Below are 17733 nucleotides of genomic sequence, written 5' to 3'. Positions count from 1 at the left end.
CGAACGTCCAGCATGAGAATCTCTTCTGCATGGTCTACACGCTTGGTGTTGCCGAAAATGTCGTTAGGCATTTTTGGTTAACGGTTATTTATAATAGGATAGACGATTCGTAATTCTACGAAGAGAGGAATAAGTTTGTCGTAATCTCCGAGGAGTTCCATGTAAAAATAATCTCCTGCAGACACATCGTACGTAATATTAGAAAGCATCTTGTCGTGCTTGATTCGAAAAATGTTCTTGCCGGTAGAAATTTTGATTTCGCCTGCGTTTTCCGGATTCACGGTGATTTGAAGTTTCCCGTCGATCGGAATTTCATAGAAATGTAAATTGTTATTGAAGACGTAAAACATCTTGCCCACATCGTCATTCATTTTCGTCCATATACTATTAAGATGTACAATTAGTAGACCATTGAGTTTAGATAACACGGAAGGTAAGAGGTTATTGAAATTTGGTGATGCATTGTCCATGTTGCTTTGTTTGCGAAAACCAAAGAGATTCATTGTCCTTGTTAGTTATTTAACACGTTGTGCATTTGCCATTCTTCAAAAAACAGATGGAGGAAAAGAGGAGCCCTTGGGCGATGAAAAATAAGAGTTGAATTTAATGAGCCTCGTTTTGGAGCAGGCTTAACAACATAATAACAGCTTGCAACTTTTCATCGCCCGAGGGCCCCTCTTTTCCCCCGTCTGTTTTTTGAAGAATGGCAAAAGACACAGCGGACTTCATGGCTATGGGGTTACAGTTAACACACGTCACATTTATCGCTTCCATTGCAGTGGCCCCACTCTCTCGTGTGGATTTTACAATCGAGAACACGTAACTTGTTGTCTGTTGCATCCAATGCTACTTTGGTTACGCGCGTCGTGTACAAATCATGCAATTTACTTGTAATGCGATGATCGGCGCTGAGTTGCCTTTTACTATGAAAAAGGCATTCCTTGTAGTCTTGCATGCTAAATTTGCTGGTACTTATTTTTCCCACACCCTTCGCTTTCTTGATCTCTTTTTCTTCTGCAATCTTTACACAGTACATTTTGGCACGAAGCCCCGCAAATTCGCTGATGTACTTCCCGCCAACTTCATCTTTGAACTTTCCTATGGTCATTTTGTTTTCTGCCGAATGTAAGTGATGGCCTGATGGTAAGTTGCTAAAATCAAACAGATACTTCATCTTAGTCAGATCACGTTCGAGGTTTGGTGTGTTTTGGATTAGAAAAATGAAGCTATCCGTGTCAATGTAACATATTTGGATGTTATCTCCATAAAAAAGTTGAAACTGATCGTAGTACGATTGGTACATGTGCAATTTTGATAGTTCAAGGACAGTGGCACCTATGGCAATCGGCTTGTTGAGCATCACTTGCTTCTTGTTCTTCTCGACGAATACTAGATTCTCGTCGAAAATGGTGAAGTTTTTGAAGTAGGGGGACGCGACGATCTTCTCAAATTTCTTTTCGTCCGTGACCAACGTTGCGTCGATGTAATTACGCACGTTTTCCATCGTCTTGCCGTAGATGGCGTTGTTAAACAGTTTGTACAGATCCTTGTCTACAGGCGATGTCGATTGCGCTCTGCGGCGCGTGTTCTCGGCTATGTAGGGTTCCAGCCATTTGCTCTGTCGGAACTTCAATCCTCTATGAACTTTCTTCAACTGCAAGCCGTGACTTATGTAAAATTGGAGGAGTCGGTAGTGCAGAATGTAATTCCGCTTGTTCCCCATACTTAGTATTAGTTTTGGCTCCGATGATCCTCCAGGTGGCTTCTCTTTGGTGGGGGCCAGGGCCAATCCGTGATGTTTCTCGTGAAGCCTTTCGGGATAATCGAGATCGACTTCCAAGAAACAGCCCCATTCATTATCTTCGCTCCAGTTGAGAAAATCTTCGCAGGAGAGTTCCTCTTCGGTCATCCACGCGTAGTCGCTGATGGGAAGACACTGGGACATGGAGTGGCCGTACAGGTTGTTGACATCCCAGTAGACAATATAGGTGTTGGGCTTCGATGCATCGTAACCAGGCGTATGAGGATTGTTTGCCCGAGCATGGCGTCGGGGGCATTGGACGATGCCACCGCGTATCGCACTCTCCATGAAAGCATACTGTTCCTTCTCTGCGATGAGTCCCAGTTCCACGTTGGTATATTTCATCATCGATTCCCAAGTCAACCCCGGCGTCGTGAAGAAATACGCAGGATCCAACTTGTATATTGCGATGCATCTCTTACGAAACGATTCGAAAATGTCCATGAGGAGAGTCACGTCCAATTTCAGATAGAGATCGTGATAATCGCGAAAAGTTTGGCAATTGAATGCCGTCCATACACTACGAGCGTGTTCGTAGTCCTCTTCGGAACAGACGTCCTCCGTGAGATGAGAATAAAATGCCTCCCGGGGTGGGAGTTCCGTCTCGTCAAATTTCTCGAAATCGTTGACGTACTCGTAGGGGTAGACGCCCTTGCGACGCAACAGATTCAAATTCTCATCTCTCCCCGAAAAACATTTTTGCTTGGTGGCCACAAGATCTTCGTCGCCAAGTTGAGATGCAAGGCTTGCGAGGCTGGAGGACAGGAAATTGTAAGAGTCCAGGATTCGCACTTCCACACTTCCTCCTTCTTGGAGAGGGATCCACACTCTCACCGCGATGTACTTCTCACTCGTTCTCGGAATGATGCTGATTCGAGAAGTTATGTTGTAGAGCTCTTTAACGAAGAGATGCGTATCGTACTTCTCCGTGTAGTGCAGAAACACGGCAACAAAATGCGACTCCTTAATCTTGAGATTGCACAAATTACAGATGGTGCTCAGAAATAATCCATTCTGGTGGTCATGGTGGACGACCTTGTAATTTTCGGCGGTGAAAGCCTGGTTACACTCCGCGCATCTTGTTGCCGCGTCATGTCCCCGTTGTTGTTCCGTCGTGAGAGCAGGTGGAGAAACGTAAGAGCCTTTCAGGCTGGGTGCAAGTTCTCTCGCGCATTCCGCCATCTTCTTAACAAAATGTTTTGCCGCATCGGGTCCGCAATACAGGATGACATCATTCAATTTTTCTCCGTAGATGGAGAAACTGCAAGGCTCGTGGTGAAAAATTTGGATTGTGCTTGAGGTAGAGGGATCAGGGTCGCAAGACGTCATGGGAACTTGGAAGCTTTCAAAGTCGGCATAAAGGACAGCGGGATGGTGGAGAAGAGCCTGGTGTTTCTGAAATTTCATCTTGGTTCCGGGTTCCGGCATGACATCTTCGGGTTCTGCATTCACGGAGCCAAAACACTTGTGCTGTTTTTTCATCTTCTTTCCCTCGCGAAAAATTCTCAAGCATCGATCGCAAATTTCGATCTTATCGTGATCCTTGGTGATCTGTCTTCCTACTAATCGTGAGAAATTCCGTATCAAACTGTAACGGCCATCTACAAGCAAGAGTCGAATTACATTATTCCGGCTTCTAGCAGGTCTTAACACACGAATGTTGTCGCAATCGTCAACCCCAAACACAGAAATATTGATATCTTCTCTTTTTTCCTCTCTATAGTTTTTTTCAAATTGATTGATCTTATTCAGAGGCACAGGATAGGAAATTCCTCTCATCATATTCTCGTATCTTCCCTCATATCCTCTGTAATTGGACAGGCGTTGGGGGTTATTATTTGCTGGGTGTAATGCGGCGATGACAGACCACAGGAAACTCTTCGCATCGTTACTTTGTATGTTCAACACTGCATTTTGCTTTTTTTTTTGCTTGTTTTTTTGAGCGCTGCGTAATGGTTTGAAATTGCAGACTCGAAGTTCTAACGCGTGATTCTCACCGCAAAGAGTCCACCCACTTCCTCTACCTTCAAAGTCTTCTTCTTTTTCTCCCAAGTGCTCGAATAGCCGTGTCACAATTTCCTCCAGATCCTCGTTATTGTCATCGTGTAAGCATTCGCACCCTACGTAAAAACTAAAAGTGCTTGACTCGGACGAGACAACTTTCTCATACAGCAGGGTCAAGACGAGATGAATTTTAATTGCAACATTGACGAGGCAATCACGTAATTGATCAACTACCCGCGATTTCACTTTGTCCAGGAAGATGCTCGAGTCACACTTTTCACTTCCAGATTTATAGGTCATGATGCGTGCACTTTTATTCAAAGCACCGCCTTCATGCCCATCAATGCGAGATTTCTTTGCCGGCGGGACTACGACATCATGATCCAGTAGACGACATTTTTTCAAATGCCTAGCAATGTTAGGTTTAGAAATTAATATTCCACAGTTGCGACATGCCACTTTCCCGCAAAGACCGGAGGGACCTGGTTGCGATTCCATTTTTTCCCTCTGTTATTTATATATATATATACAGAGAAATTTTTTGGGGGGTTGTGGTGATGGTGGTGGTGGTAGGGGAAAGCGCACTGAAACAGAAGGAAAAAAAAGTTGAAAAATGTTAAACATTTTTTTTTCCTTCCACAAGTACATATATATATTAGACGCGAACAGTGCACACACTGTTGTAGGAGGTGTGTGTGTCAATTTTTATGATTCCTCTGAATATGTGTGTGTGTGTGTCAGACGCAAAACAAAATAAATATATATATATATCATGAAAAAAAACTTACCTTTCAAGAGAGATAGAGAGACTTCAAAAACTTGTAGCTCACTAAAACTTCCACGATGATATATATGTATACTGCCAGACAAACAAATTAAGAAATACTGAACTGCCACAATTGACGTTCACCTTTCAAGAAAAATAGAGAGACTTCAAAATAAAACTTGTAGCTCACTAAAACTTCCACGATGATATATATGTATACTATCAGACAAACAATTAAGAATACTAAACTGCCACGATTGAGGTTCACTATGATAATGATGTACAAAAAGAGAAACTGGTGCGTTATATAGGAACCGCGACCCCCTTGGTGAAAACACAATGAGGGCTATAGTCAATGTCCTAGCAATGAACGCCGTTGACACTTCCACCTCATGCGTGTTTATCATGGTATTCGATCGGGGAGTTTGTTGCCGTTTGTGGTTGCCGAGGGTGGAGTCGTCCACTGCGGAAGGGGATGGCAATGAACCCCGTTGACACTTCCACCTCATGCGTGTTTATCATGGTATTCGATCATTTTTTTCCTCGCATCCTCTTACAGATTCGCTTCGGGCAGAAGCGGATGCGAGATAATTAGGTTCGGGGAGTTTGTTGCCCTTTGTGGTTGCCGAGGGTGGAGTCGTCCACTGCGGAAGCGGATGGCAATGAACCCCGTTGACAGTTCCACCCCATGCGTGTTATGTGTGTGCACCACATTGTTCCCGAAAAAGAGAGGTTTACGAAGGTCGCGATATACAAACATTTTGACCGGGATTTGGAAAATTACAATAAGGTGCATTCATCCTTCAAGAATAAGAGGATGAGAGGATGAGAGGATGAGAGCTCATCTTTCACTCATCACTGCTTTTCTGCGCCCGTGAAACATCGTCAGCGCAATAAATGAGGCGCGGAACAGGGAGAGAAAATGATACACGCGCGCGCGTGTGTATGTGTGTGCCACATCGTTCCCGAGAGAGAGGTTTACAAAGGTCACGATCTACAAACATTTGGTCCTTCAAAAATAAGAGAATAAGAAGATGAGAAGATGAGAGCTCATCTTTCACTCATCACTGCTTTTCTGCGCCCTGAAACATCGCCAGCGTAATAAATGAGGCACGGAACGTGGAGAGAAAGTGAGTGTATGTGTGTATGTGTGTATGTGTGTGTGTGTGTGTGTGTGTGTGTGTGTGTGTGTGTGGCACATCGTTCTCGAGAGAGAGGTTTACAAAGGTCACGATCTACAAACATTTTGGAGGATGAGAAGATGAGAAGATGAGAAGATGAGAAGATGAGAGGATGAGAGGATGAGAGCTCATCTTTCACTCATCACTGCTTTTCTGCGCCCGTGAAACATCGTCAGCGCAATAAATAAGGCGCGGAACAGGGAGAGAAAGTGAGTTTTTCAACTTTTTGTGGTCGTTTGGTCAAGAAATCAAAGCTGTGCTCAAAGGCATATTTACTATCTACTCACTCTTTCTAACATCTTCTTCCATTCTTTGTTTAACTTCAGTCCCCCATTCCAGTTCATTGTGTCTTCTTCACCTTTCTTCTCTATTTCCTTGGCTTCCTTCCATTTTCTCACTAGCGTTCTCTTCTCCCTTCCTATCTGCTTAGCCTCATCCCACTTTATGTCATGTCCTGTTTCTCTCGTGTGTTTAAATATTGCATTTCTCTCTCTCTTAAGTCGAACATCATCCCTATGTTGTTTCAACCTGTCTTTCAGACTTTTTTCTTAAGAGATAGAGTGGGATGAGGCTAACATACCAATAACTTTTATTATCTTTGTATACATCAGCACTCGAAGGGGAGAATGTTCTTGGGGGTATGCTTCATCGAGCCATGGGGTTAGTTGTGGGGGGGGGATGCTCATATGGTTAAACATGACGACAATCAGACAACTGAAATGATGCTTTGTGAAAATTTTGCTAGCTGGGAGAGGGGGGATACCATCCATAAGTTTTTCAACGAAAAATATTCGATCCACGTGTCATGCTTGTTCTTGTGAATTCTCATGATGGCCTGTGCAATCTCCACTTGATAGGCATGCTAGGCAGGTTGTAAGATATAGTGAGATGCATAAGAATTACTAAGCAAATTGTTTATCACCATGTTTATTCTTTTTGTCTGACGCACTGAGAACTTCAAGAAATGAAGCAAAATATCAAACAAGCTTGTAATAACTTCTGTATCACCATACGTAAAAATAAAATCCCTAAAAGGTACTAGGATGCATGAGAAAAATTATTGAATGTAGCCGTGGACAATTCACCAAGCAATACTTATGCGACCCACTGTACACTTGTCCACGCTTTACGTAAACTGGCATAATACTGAAAGTAGAATTGTTATCAAGTAAAAGGAACTTTCTCCCAAAATTATTTATTATTCAAATAAGTTAAAACTCTATTTATAAAGAAGTTTTAAAGTTGAACCAATGAGAATTCGAACAACATATCAGGTAGAATTTTCGCTTGAATATTTTACTTGGAGTCTCTGTAGGTGCGTCGATCTGGTATAATCACTTTGTAGAATTCTCCTGCTTCACAAACCCAGCAGCTTCCACTTGGGGCGAATCTGATGATATGCATCAAGCACCTTGCTGTAGATTCAACTCTGTAAACAGAGAAACGACCATTGGCTAATATTTCTAAAGTTATCACTAGAGAAATGAAAAATATTAATTCTGAAAGCAGTGTGCTAATTATCGGGGGGATGCTGGGGAATTCCCCCACAAATAAAAATATACCCCCACAAAAAGAAAATTATTTTATCCCCTTCAAAGAAAATGGAACTCAAACCATAAAGTATACCATTTCTTAACTATAAGAACCATAACTGCCTTCTGTATTAAAGGATGACATAATTTTGCAACTGACCAACTTCATCGAACATGTATTAAAGTGTTCTCAATAAATTTGTAGTTGGATGGACATTGTTTGAACTTAGCAATGGAAATTTGATCAAGTTTTCGGTGCTACTATATTACTGGTCGCAGCTCCAACTGGCGTTTGACCTTGATGGCTATTTCTGGCGCGTCCTGTCCCCCCAATCATTTTCGTGGGTGTGTGGTCCGAAGGGTACCAACAAACTCAGTTGCGAAGTAAAAGCTGAAGGGATCACATCTCTCTCCCGAAGCAACGTTGCCAAGCGTACTTCTGTTTTTGCCACTTGTCTTTATATGACTGTGTGTCAGCCTGTATTCCGATCTGTGGGTGGTCCTTCCGGAAACTTCAACGTTCAGGACCGCGTGTGCAGTTGTACCATCAACCCCCGCTGATTTCTGGTGCTGGCAATACCGTTGCCCGACAAGACTCTTTCTCGCCTTACGGTACGTTTGGCAACATGTGGTGGACCCAAAGCTCATTTGTTTCGTCCCGCGAACAACGTTCGGTACCTTGTGACTCGAAAATGCCTGATCTCAGTCCAAGAAAATTCAACTGATCAGTATAGTTCGATAGCTCTTTTTGTGTACGAGTTAGGGTTTTCTCAGAATGTAAATATAATGTTCCTAAATCACACTAAATGTTATCATAAGATTTAATGACGTAGGTTGGAACCAATGTTCTTACTTTGAACCGCAAGGCAATAGTTATACATTTTGCATACGTAAAAAAAAACCTACACCCAAAATAAAATCACAAATAACGCCATTCAGTGGGCATCCCCCGCCCCCCCTCACCCCACACACACTAAAAACAAAAAAGTTTAATTCGCACAGTGTATAAATGTTTTCATATTTTTAAATTACACAGCGTGACATGAAGTAAGGAATCTGGCTAAATTTATGAAGTTTCCAGATGGAATTGTAGGCAAATTTTGATTCCGGTGAAAAGTGAGTATGCAGTCAAAACCGCCGAGTAGTAAAAAAAACAACAAAAAAGAAAACTCCATAGCTTTTTCCCTTGTGACTGCCCAAATTTGACAGCCTGACAGGGGGACAAATTTCACCGGGCAAAAGTGACAGGAAGGGGCCAATTTGCCCGGGGGAAGTAAGAAGAATTATCATTAAATGATAATGCGCTTCTTTCATGTTCTCACATTTCCAAAAACACTTTAAAATCCACTTCCGTTGCTCAACGGAAAGGTTCCCAGCCATCTTGTCAATTACTTGTCACTACTTGCAACTGAACTGAAATGAAAGAAAAACAAATGAATGACAACAAGCACTAATCATGACAGATCCAGATACAAGTTCCATCAGGTTATCTGTAATACTTTCTCTGTTATTAACATTCAAATAGTGTAAACCCCTTTGTGGGACACTCTGTATATCGACGTATTCTCCGAAATCTCATCTTTGCATGGATGTACGAAACACATCTCAATTTTGTTTTGTAACTGCTGTCACAGTACTTAAAGCTACCCCTTGCGATGGAGATTCCTATGCTAGAGAGCACGACAAAACCACGTGACAACTTTGTTTGGACACAAATCGTGCTCAGTTGTCTGTTGTGGTGCATCACTGCTGATAAAGACACCTCCCAAACACGAAAATCACCGGAAAGGCTCGAAGAAGCCTGCTTAAAACATCGTACAAAGTATATGCAATATCAAGGCAGGCAAAGGATGAGCTATTCTTAAAATGTGTGGAAGTTGAGAGCGAATATTTTCTACTTACGATTGAAAGGGAAGGCCAGCACATTCGTCATCTTCGTCTTCATTTTCTCCCAGTTGCGAGTATATCTTATGACTGTGAGAACCTGTGGCCAAAATAGTGTCTGTGAATCCAGGACACATGACACACACCCTTACCCCGGTCTGCTTATAATGCCACTCGTCCTGGAAATTAACGGGAAATAAATTCTAAGTATGAAATGACTATGAGGTGGTAATGTGTATCAATGGCAGAAACGAATAGAGCCAATCCAAGTAACCACCACCGTTGGGCCAACGTCAGTTTTTACGTGGGAAAGTTTGGGTTTACGTTGGTTGGCAAATTGACATTGGTCTCACGTTGGGCCAACAGTGGTTGCCAATATTTGCCCAACCATGGAAAAGTGAGTCAAAATCAGTTTTAAAAACAACTTTCCCATGCTAAGGCAACTTTCAGCAGTATGCTGTAAATGATAGAATGTAAAATAAGCGACATGTAACAGTGTTCCTTTTCGAATATTTCAGTCACAGCACATACTGGAAATATATTGAAATAAATTGAAACTATTTTTAACTTGCAGTCACTCATCAGTCCTTTGTTAGCTGCCATGGCTGAAAGATGTGTTCGGAATTGCTTATTGTTTGTCTGTTTAGCTGCAGCAGAAAGAACATCTTACAGGTATTCTTGTGAAGGTGTGTAACGACCGCCATGTTAGGCAAATTTCAGTCGTATATTGGCATTTATCTTATTCGTATACTTTCAAGTTAAGAACTTGGATTAAATCATTCATACTTAATTGTTTTCATAATTTATGTATATATTTACGTTTTATCTTATGTTATAATATTATTCGCGTATTTTTGCAACATTTATTCAGAATTTATAGGCTATTAATTATCCCAAATAGCTAATATATGCAACGTTTTCATTGTTTTTCAAATCCAAAATTGTTAGGATTATTTCTATCTTTCACGCAAATTTTGTTGTTTAAGCACAAGTTAAATACATTTCTTCTTAATATCGATTTTTGTTCAACAATGTACAAGATTGAAGTAATTTGTCTTCGTTATAAACTAAATCTTTATTTAATCATTTTTTATGTGCAAGTGCAAATTTGAATTATTTGGTAAAATCAGTTTAGTTATTTCTATATAGTTTAATATTTTAATATTATAGCAAAGTATTTCTCCCTCGTTTTCAATAAAATATCGTTTTCCTATTGGCTGTTTATGTTAGGAGTGGGGGAACCACGCTACGTGTTTATGGCAATGTAAAAACGTCCACGTTGGCATTTTTAATTGTTGCCAACCTGACCTTTAACTTACTATCGCTAATTAACATTGATCTGTTATATAAATTATCAGTTTTTCTTGTGTTATTTTATGTTATGAGTTTGTATTATTGCAAGATAGAACAATCTGTTATGCTGCGCCTCGCGTGAGGTTGGCAGTTGAGGTCTTGCTATTACCAGGCTGTCCTAGAAGTCCTGCACCATACAAGGGGGGAAATGAAACGCAGAATATCAGAAACAAAGACAGACTTTATTCAGCAAAGTACAGGTCTTCATGTTCGATTACCTTCACCCACCTCTGCGACAACAGTTCAATCTCATGGCGATACCAGGTGGCAGGTTTAGGATTGAAAAACTCACGACAGGCAGAATTTACCTCATCATATAAATTGAACTGCCGACCACACAGGAAATGTGAGAGAGAGCGAAGCAAACCGTAATCCGATGGTGCAACATACGGACTATAGGCTGGATGAAGTAACAACTCAAACCCGTCAAGCTCAGCCAGGTGTTGGTCACTCTTCGAGACCCGTGACTCGGAGCATTGTCAATTTGCAGCAGTAACCTCTTCCTACTCGTTAAGCCAGGTATTTCTCGTTCAGAATGGCATACACTCGGCGTAATTGTTCAGAATACAGTTCACCTGTTACAGCACGACGTGTTGGAACAAACTCATAATGGACAATCCCGTCAATATTCCACCACACACACAGCATGAGCTTTTTCCCAAATCTGTCCTGTTTCACATGGGCGATGGCCTCCTGTCCTCTTCTCACCCACTATTTACGTGTATCAGGGGTTTTCAGAAACACCCACTTCTCGTCTCCTGTCACAATTCTCCTCCAAAATCTAAGATCACGCGGGTTTTGTAGCCATGTCTGGCAAATTGAAACTCTGCGCTGGGCCTACACCTCTGTCAGCTCGTGCGGACTTTGTCGGGGCCGTTTATTGGTGTAATCCATGTCATGCAAGCGACGGTTTACAGTCGATTTGGATGCCCCAACCACTCTTGCTAACACACGTGTGCTGGATGCTGGTGTAGCATTCACAGAATCCTGCAGAGACTCGTCAATGTCTATCGGAGGTCGTCCCGCACGGGGCTTGTCCGCGAGACGTAGATCACCTGAAGCGAATTTTTTAAACCAACTGGAATCTGTCGATCGATTCACCATTTCTTCGTTCTCCACAGGACAAATTTCCTCCGCTGCCACCTTTGCTGTTAGTCGTTTTTTCCATAAAAACGTAGCACTGCACGAAGTGCAATTTGGTCCTCACTCATCGTGCCCACTTTAACTTCACGGGAACACTCGCTACACATGCAGTGCGTGCCTTCACTTGATCCCACCAACCTGTCCTCTATGCTTGCCAGCAGCCTTTCACCGGTGTCTCCACCTACCCTCGCAAACTTCACCTTGTGGAGCTCAGTGTGCTGTTGGTGCAGGACTTCTGGGACAGCCTGGTAACTGTGAAGGTGGTGCGCGGACTCTCGTGTTAAATAAGTTGCTTATCACTGCCTGCGAGCGTGCATGACCCAACAAATTATAATTTTAACTTGTGCGAATCAGTATGTACGCGTGCGATTCGTGATTAAAGATTTTGGACATTTTAATTATAAAGTATTTGAATTCTATTTACTGTCACGTGTCGCAATTCGGTGGTTTCCTTCCTGGAGGAAGGGTGGATCGTCTTAATCCCGATCCCTGGGTGAGAACTGGTGCTTCCAACTGACCAGCCGGAGCAAGAAGCGGTGTGTTGTCAAGTCGGATCTCCATACCCTGGAGTTACGAGTGGTGGCACGTCGCAGATGGTTAAACAATGTTATGTGCAGACTAAATTCCTGAAAGGTGGTAAACTAAGTAAACTTTAGAAAGTTTTTGTGCTATCACTTGAAGGTATGGTATGGTGCCTTGCAAACAATGATACCATGTGAATGAGAAAGTGGTGTGTGTGTTTTTTTTTTCATAAATAATGTGTACTATTGTTTACATTTGGCCTCACAATAAATTATGTATATATCAGAACACAAACATATCCATTCTTTAGTTTTCAGTACGTTGGGCCAACGTAAAACCATACCTTGGCCCAACGTAAAAACCACGTGTTGGACCAACGTTGGAACCACGGCCAAAATTACCGTTACCATTTTCAGTACGGTTGGCCCAATGGTGGGCCAACCACGTTTGGTTACTTGGGAACTCTATAGGGTGTCCAAATGAACAATCAGGCGTTTTGAATTCAAGTTACTTTATTACATTCTGATTCATGCTTGGATGTAACGAACTTAATGGAAGTGCAATGTTCAAAACGGCGCATGACACGTTGAAAATTCAAACATTTTAGATTCAAACCCACATGTTTCGAACAACTTTCTATTTTTCGCTATCTGCACTAATAACTGCGTTATCCTATGCGACTTGACTTGTGAATCACCCTGTACTTCTAAGAAGTAAAAGTGTAACTATCAGATTCGTGTAGGTTAATTGCAACAATATTGGGTTTACATTTAATTATCACTTTTGTTACACTTTTACTTTTGAATGATAAGGATATATCCTTCAAAATATGCAACCTACTCTAGCCTAACCTAACCTAAACTAAACTAAATCTAACGTAACTCCCGATCGCCTTGGCATTTCAAAATGTTGTGTGTTCATTGAGTTGAGGTTTTAAGTCCACTTTATGCACAGTAAGGCTAATCGGGACTGGACCTACAGTTTAAAGTGGGATCCGAACCACTATGTGCCTCCACCGGGTATCAAACCCGGGACACCTTGATTACAAGGCGGCGACGCAACCGCTGCGCCATCGGGAAGGCCCTTGTGTGGTTATTGAGTAATAGCGTATAAAGGCACATGATTTTTGGAAAATAATTAAAAGATCCTTTTTCGAGAAAAAAAGGGGTACCAAAATTTTTATTACACCATCTTCAAAAAAAAAAAAAAAAAAAAAAATCCCCCGACATGGGAATGACATATCTCGTGTGAATGAGCTCTTGAAGACTTTTCCAACGCGTCTGAATCACTATACTGTATAAGGGACCTGATTGTCGAAATATTGCAATTTAAAATTAACAAGATGGTGAGAAATGGGTCGAGATCGCACATTTTATACCCGTGTAATAGGTGACCATTTCAGTCTGCCAAATTTCAAATTAATAAGGCTGAGGACCTTGTTGATTTCACATAGAATGATCCAACTGCCCTCTGACATGATCGTACATACGGGGAAGTAGGATATGAATTATAACACTTATAAAGCCGTAACGACATAAAGGGGGGGGCAGAGTGGGTCTTGCTCCCAGAAAAGCTCCTACTTTTTAGAAAAAAAAATTATTATAAAATAATGTCATTATTGCCACGTACAGAATAATGTATTAAATACGCCTCCCGATGGTAACATTGTCGCCGCGTAATCATGTGGTCCCGGGTTCGATACCTGCTGGATGCACATAGTTGTTCGGATCCATTTTTGAACTGTAGGTCCAGACCCGATTAGGCTTTCTGTGCATGAAGTGAACTTTAAAAAAATAACTTGTGAAGATATATACTTGACGTACATTGACCTCAACTGTGAACTAGCAAGACGTCTACAGCGAGTACAAAATGCATATGTGCGCAATATTTATAATATCAAATTTTTTGACCACCTGACCCCGGTTTTCAAGGACCTAGGTTGGTTCGACCTTTCCACTCGCCGCCGCTTCCACGCTCTTACAGCGCTCTACAAAATAGTAAACTCACGAGAGCCGTCCTACCTACTTTCTCGATTTCAACCCCTAAGCTCAGCACACACCTTTGCCACCCGTTCGAGAGACAACTCTCTGCTGGCCATCCCCTCCCACAACGTTTTATGCAAATTCCTCAACGGAACGACCTCCCTAATGACATAAGAAACTCTTCTTCTCTCGGCCAATTCAAATCAAAATTAAGAATTCATCTTCTGGAGTCATCTTACCAGTACTGAAAACAGGGAAATAAAATCAAACCTTCGTGTAAACTTGTAGGACCAACACCCACCGACTTTTTCTGTAATTTGAGTATGTTTGTTGATTATGTGTTTATGTTTTACGTGTATTTTTTTAAATTTTCTTAGTGTGTATGTATTTTTCTGTTTTTATTTTTTATGTTTTTTGCGTATTTTTCTTTGGTTTTTTCTTTTTTTGGTATGTTAAGGTTCTTAGTGTTTATATATTTCATTATTTGGTATCTTAAGGTTTTTGGTTTTAACAGAAACAGTTCGCTATAAAAATCAATTTATAAAATGTAAAATAGAGATGGTTAAGTGGAAGAAAAGGCTTGTGCCTTAACTTCGCCATCCAAAACAAGCGATAAATAAAATAAATAAATAAATATGTTGATTTTCCTGTACCCTTTCATCTGGCAATGTGATTGTGATACCCTTGTAAAAATTATCTTGCGTCATTACTGTTTAAAAATATATATTTCCAGTGGGGTCTCCCCGATGGCGCAGTGGTAGCGTCGTCGCCTTGTAATCAAGGAGTCGCGGGTTCGATGCCTGGTGAAGGAACAAGGTGGTTCGGATTCCACTTTAAACTGTAGGTCCAGTTCCGATTAGCCTTTCTGTGCATAAAGTGGACTTTAAAGAAACCATCAAGCTCAACATACAGGGAGTCCATAAAGTCCTGCAAAAAACTAAAACTCTATATTTTGTTTTTAAGGGGACACGAAGGTGCGAACCTCCGCCACCACTCGCCACTCTCACTTCTTATACCCTCTCACTCAGCTATCGTTTGTCGTTGGTGCTTCTGCTGAGTGCGGCATTCTTCGTGTCCCGGAGTGAAGGATATACTTTGGAGTGGTTAACTAGGTTCTGGGAATCTCCGCTTCTACACCAGTTTGAATAAGAAGATAAGCGAGTAATATAAATGTCGGTACCTAAGATAAAACCGAGATGTTTGAAATTAGAGTTTGAGAATCTAGAGAAGTTTTCGAGAAGCATGCATAGGTTTAATATAGAATAAGATCCAAATGGTAAATATAAAATAATATATAATACATAAAATATAGAGAATAATAATTCAGGGTCCAATAGGGCCCGTAGAAAACTGGAGTGCCCTTTAATGAAGACCACAACATCCGCTCTAGTGTTGGAATCAGGTCTGCACTACGAATCTGCTTCGAATTCTTCCGACTGTTTTCCTCTAATGGAAATTACGAAGAAACGTCCTCTATTAAGGGAAGTTGTCCTGTCTCGTAGTACCTGATCTCTTCTTGCTGATGATCTTCCTCAGTGGTCACAGTAATGGCTGATCTCAGTACCCGAGTTGATCTCCTAAGTACATCCTGAACTGCGACAGTTCCACGTATAGTAGAGCCAGGACTGGTATCTCTTTCTGTGGGGTCTGATCTTCTATACTCGAAATGCTCATAGCTTGATATTATATCCGCAAGCTTGTTGACGATATTGAAGGTCTGCTGGCAGCTCGCCATCTGCTGGAATGAGCCTCTTCTTAAATTGGTCCTCAGACGCCGAATTCGGACGTCGTCAAATTTCTCGCAAGTTAAAAGGGCGTGTTCCGGTGTATCTATTACTCCACATTTCTGACACTTATCATCAGATCTTAATCCGAACCTCTTTAAATAGGAACCGTAAGGGCCATGCCCTGTAATGAAATGAGTAATACCCTTTGATGGTCGGAAGAAGGAGTTTTTAGGTCTTATCTTCGCCAACGGCAGAAATCCTTTGGTACGTCGGGAACCGGGATGCTGTTCCCATTCCATCTTCCAGGCATTTTCTAAGTGTTGATCGATGTCCTGAAATGTGTTGAGGTTTTGACCAAGAAGGGCTACGATCTTATTATGCTGCCCTTTCCTCAGCCAGTATCTGGCTGCATATCTCTGAACCTCGAAATCGAGTGGAAGAACACCGGCAATTGCTATTACAGCAGCTGTAGCGGACGTCCGAAAGGCGCCCAGTATTCTCAGGAAGATATTCCTCTGTGCTGCCCGTAACTTGACTTTCACATATTGGTTGAGGGTCATCATTGCCCAGGTAGAGGATGCATAACATACTGTCGGCACGAACACCGCTCTGTAATATAGCATTGCTGTGTCAAAAGGCAGCCGGTACGCCAAATTACCCATGCTCATAATGTTATGCATAGTGGTTTTTGCTTTCGTCAAGACATTAACTATGTGAGAGCGAAAACACAGTTGTGTCTCGATTAATATTCCTAAGTACTTGACTTCCGAGGCAGCTCGAATAGAACAATTTCCAAGCTTTATTACTGGAGATCTCTGTAGTTTACCTTTTAACAATATCTGATGGGTTTTTTCGGTAGCTATTGTTAGCTTACTTTTCGATGACCATTCTTCAAGCCTTAACATAACATTATTCGTCTTCGTTTCAAGGTCTCTACGATTGTCGGCACTGAAGATAATTAGTAGGTCATCGGCGTATGCAACTACATCAGTTACGTCAGTCATGTGCATGAGCTCCACCAGAATTGGCTCCATCGTGATATTCCAAAGTATGGGTCCCAATACGGAACCTTGCGGGCAGCCTTTATTGATATTTCTATTTATACTGGCTGTACCCCATGTGTATTGGACACTCCTATTGCTTAAGTAATCCTTTATAACGTTATATAAAGCCATTGGTATGTGAAGCTTTTGAAGTTCTCCAAGCAAGTACGGCCACCAGACGTTGTCGAACGCTCCACTTATATCAATAGTTATAGCAAGGACATATTTCCTGAGATCTTGTTGTACAATCTGTGTCACCATATTGATTGCATCCTCAGTGGAGCGTCCCTTCTGGAAGCCATACTGCCGTTCAGAGTTGTTGCTAAGGATTAATCTCTCGTTTAAGCGTTTGGCAATAAGTCTCTCAAAAACTTTACCCAGGGTGTCCAATAAACATATCGGCCTGTATGACTTGACGAGAACTGGGTCCCTTTTAGCATCCTTTAAAAAGAGCACAAGTCTGGCCAATTTCCACGTATTGGGAAAGATCCCCTGGAGTAAACACTGATTATAAAGTAGCTGAAGGTCACCAAGTAAGTTGTTCTTCAAAATCTTGATGACTTCATTTGAAATGCCGTCAGGACCAGGGGCACTCCTATTTCTCAATCTATCGATAATAAGTGCAATCTCCTCTTGAGCGAAGGGTATTACCATCAGTTGATTGTTGTAGTTATTATTTGCATTCGCTCTGATGATCCGCTGTTCTGGAGTGTCTTGAAGAGGATCATCCAACGGAAGTAACTTTTCCATCAAGTAGGAAACGGCTTCGTCCCAAGTCTTAGTATAAGTAGTTTC

At 41.7% G+C, this 17733-nt stretch overlaps 1 protein-coding gene across 2 annotated transcripts in view; it reads right to left on the bottom strand.

The window, feature by feature from the left end:
- Positions 1–7004: 7004 nt before the first annotated feature.
- LOC145996492 (15-hydroxyprostaglandin dehydrogenase [NAD(+)]-like) overlaps positions 7005–17733 on the bottom strand; it is a 51409-nt gene continuing 40680 nt past the window's right edge. For both annotated transcript variants that reach the window (XM_083132992.1, XM_083132993.1), the window contains exons 6-7: positions 9187–9347; positions 7005–7181 (exon numbers count right to left, since the gene is read on the bottom strand). In XM_083132992.1, the coding sequence (XP_082989118.1) occupies positions 7049–7181; positions 9187–9347 (294 nt within the window). In that variant the 3' untranslated portion in view covers positions 7005–7048. The remainder of the gene's footprint in view (positions 7182–9186; positions 9348–17733) is intronic.

Source organism: Lepisma saccharinum, chromosome 12, assembly GCF_977018435.1.
Source record: "Lepisma saccharinum chromosome 12, izLepSacc3.1, whole genome shotgun sequence".
Taxonomy (NCBI): Eukaryota; Metazoa; Arthropoda; class Insecta; order Zygentoma; family Lepismatidae; genus Lepisma; species Lepisma saccharinum.
Note: the sequence above shows the minus strand (reverse complement) of the source record. Positions and strands in the feature narration are given on the sequence as shown.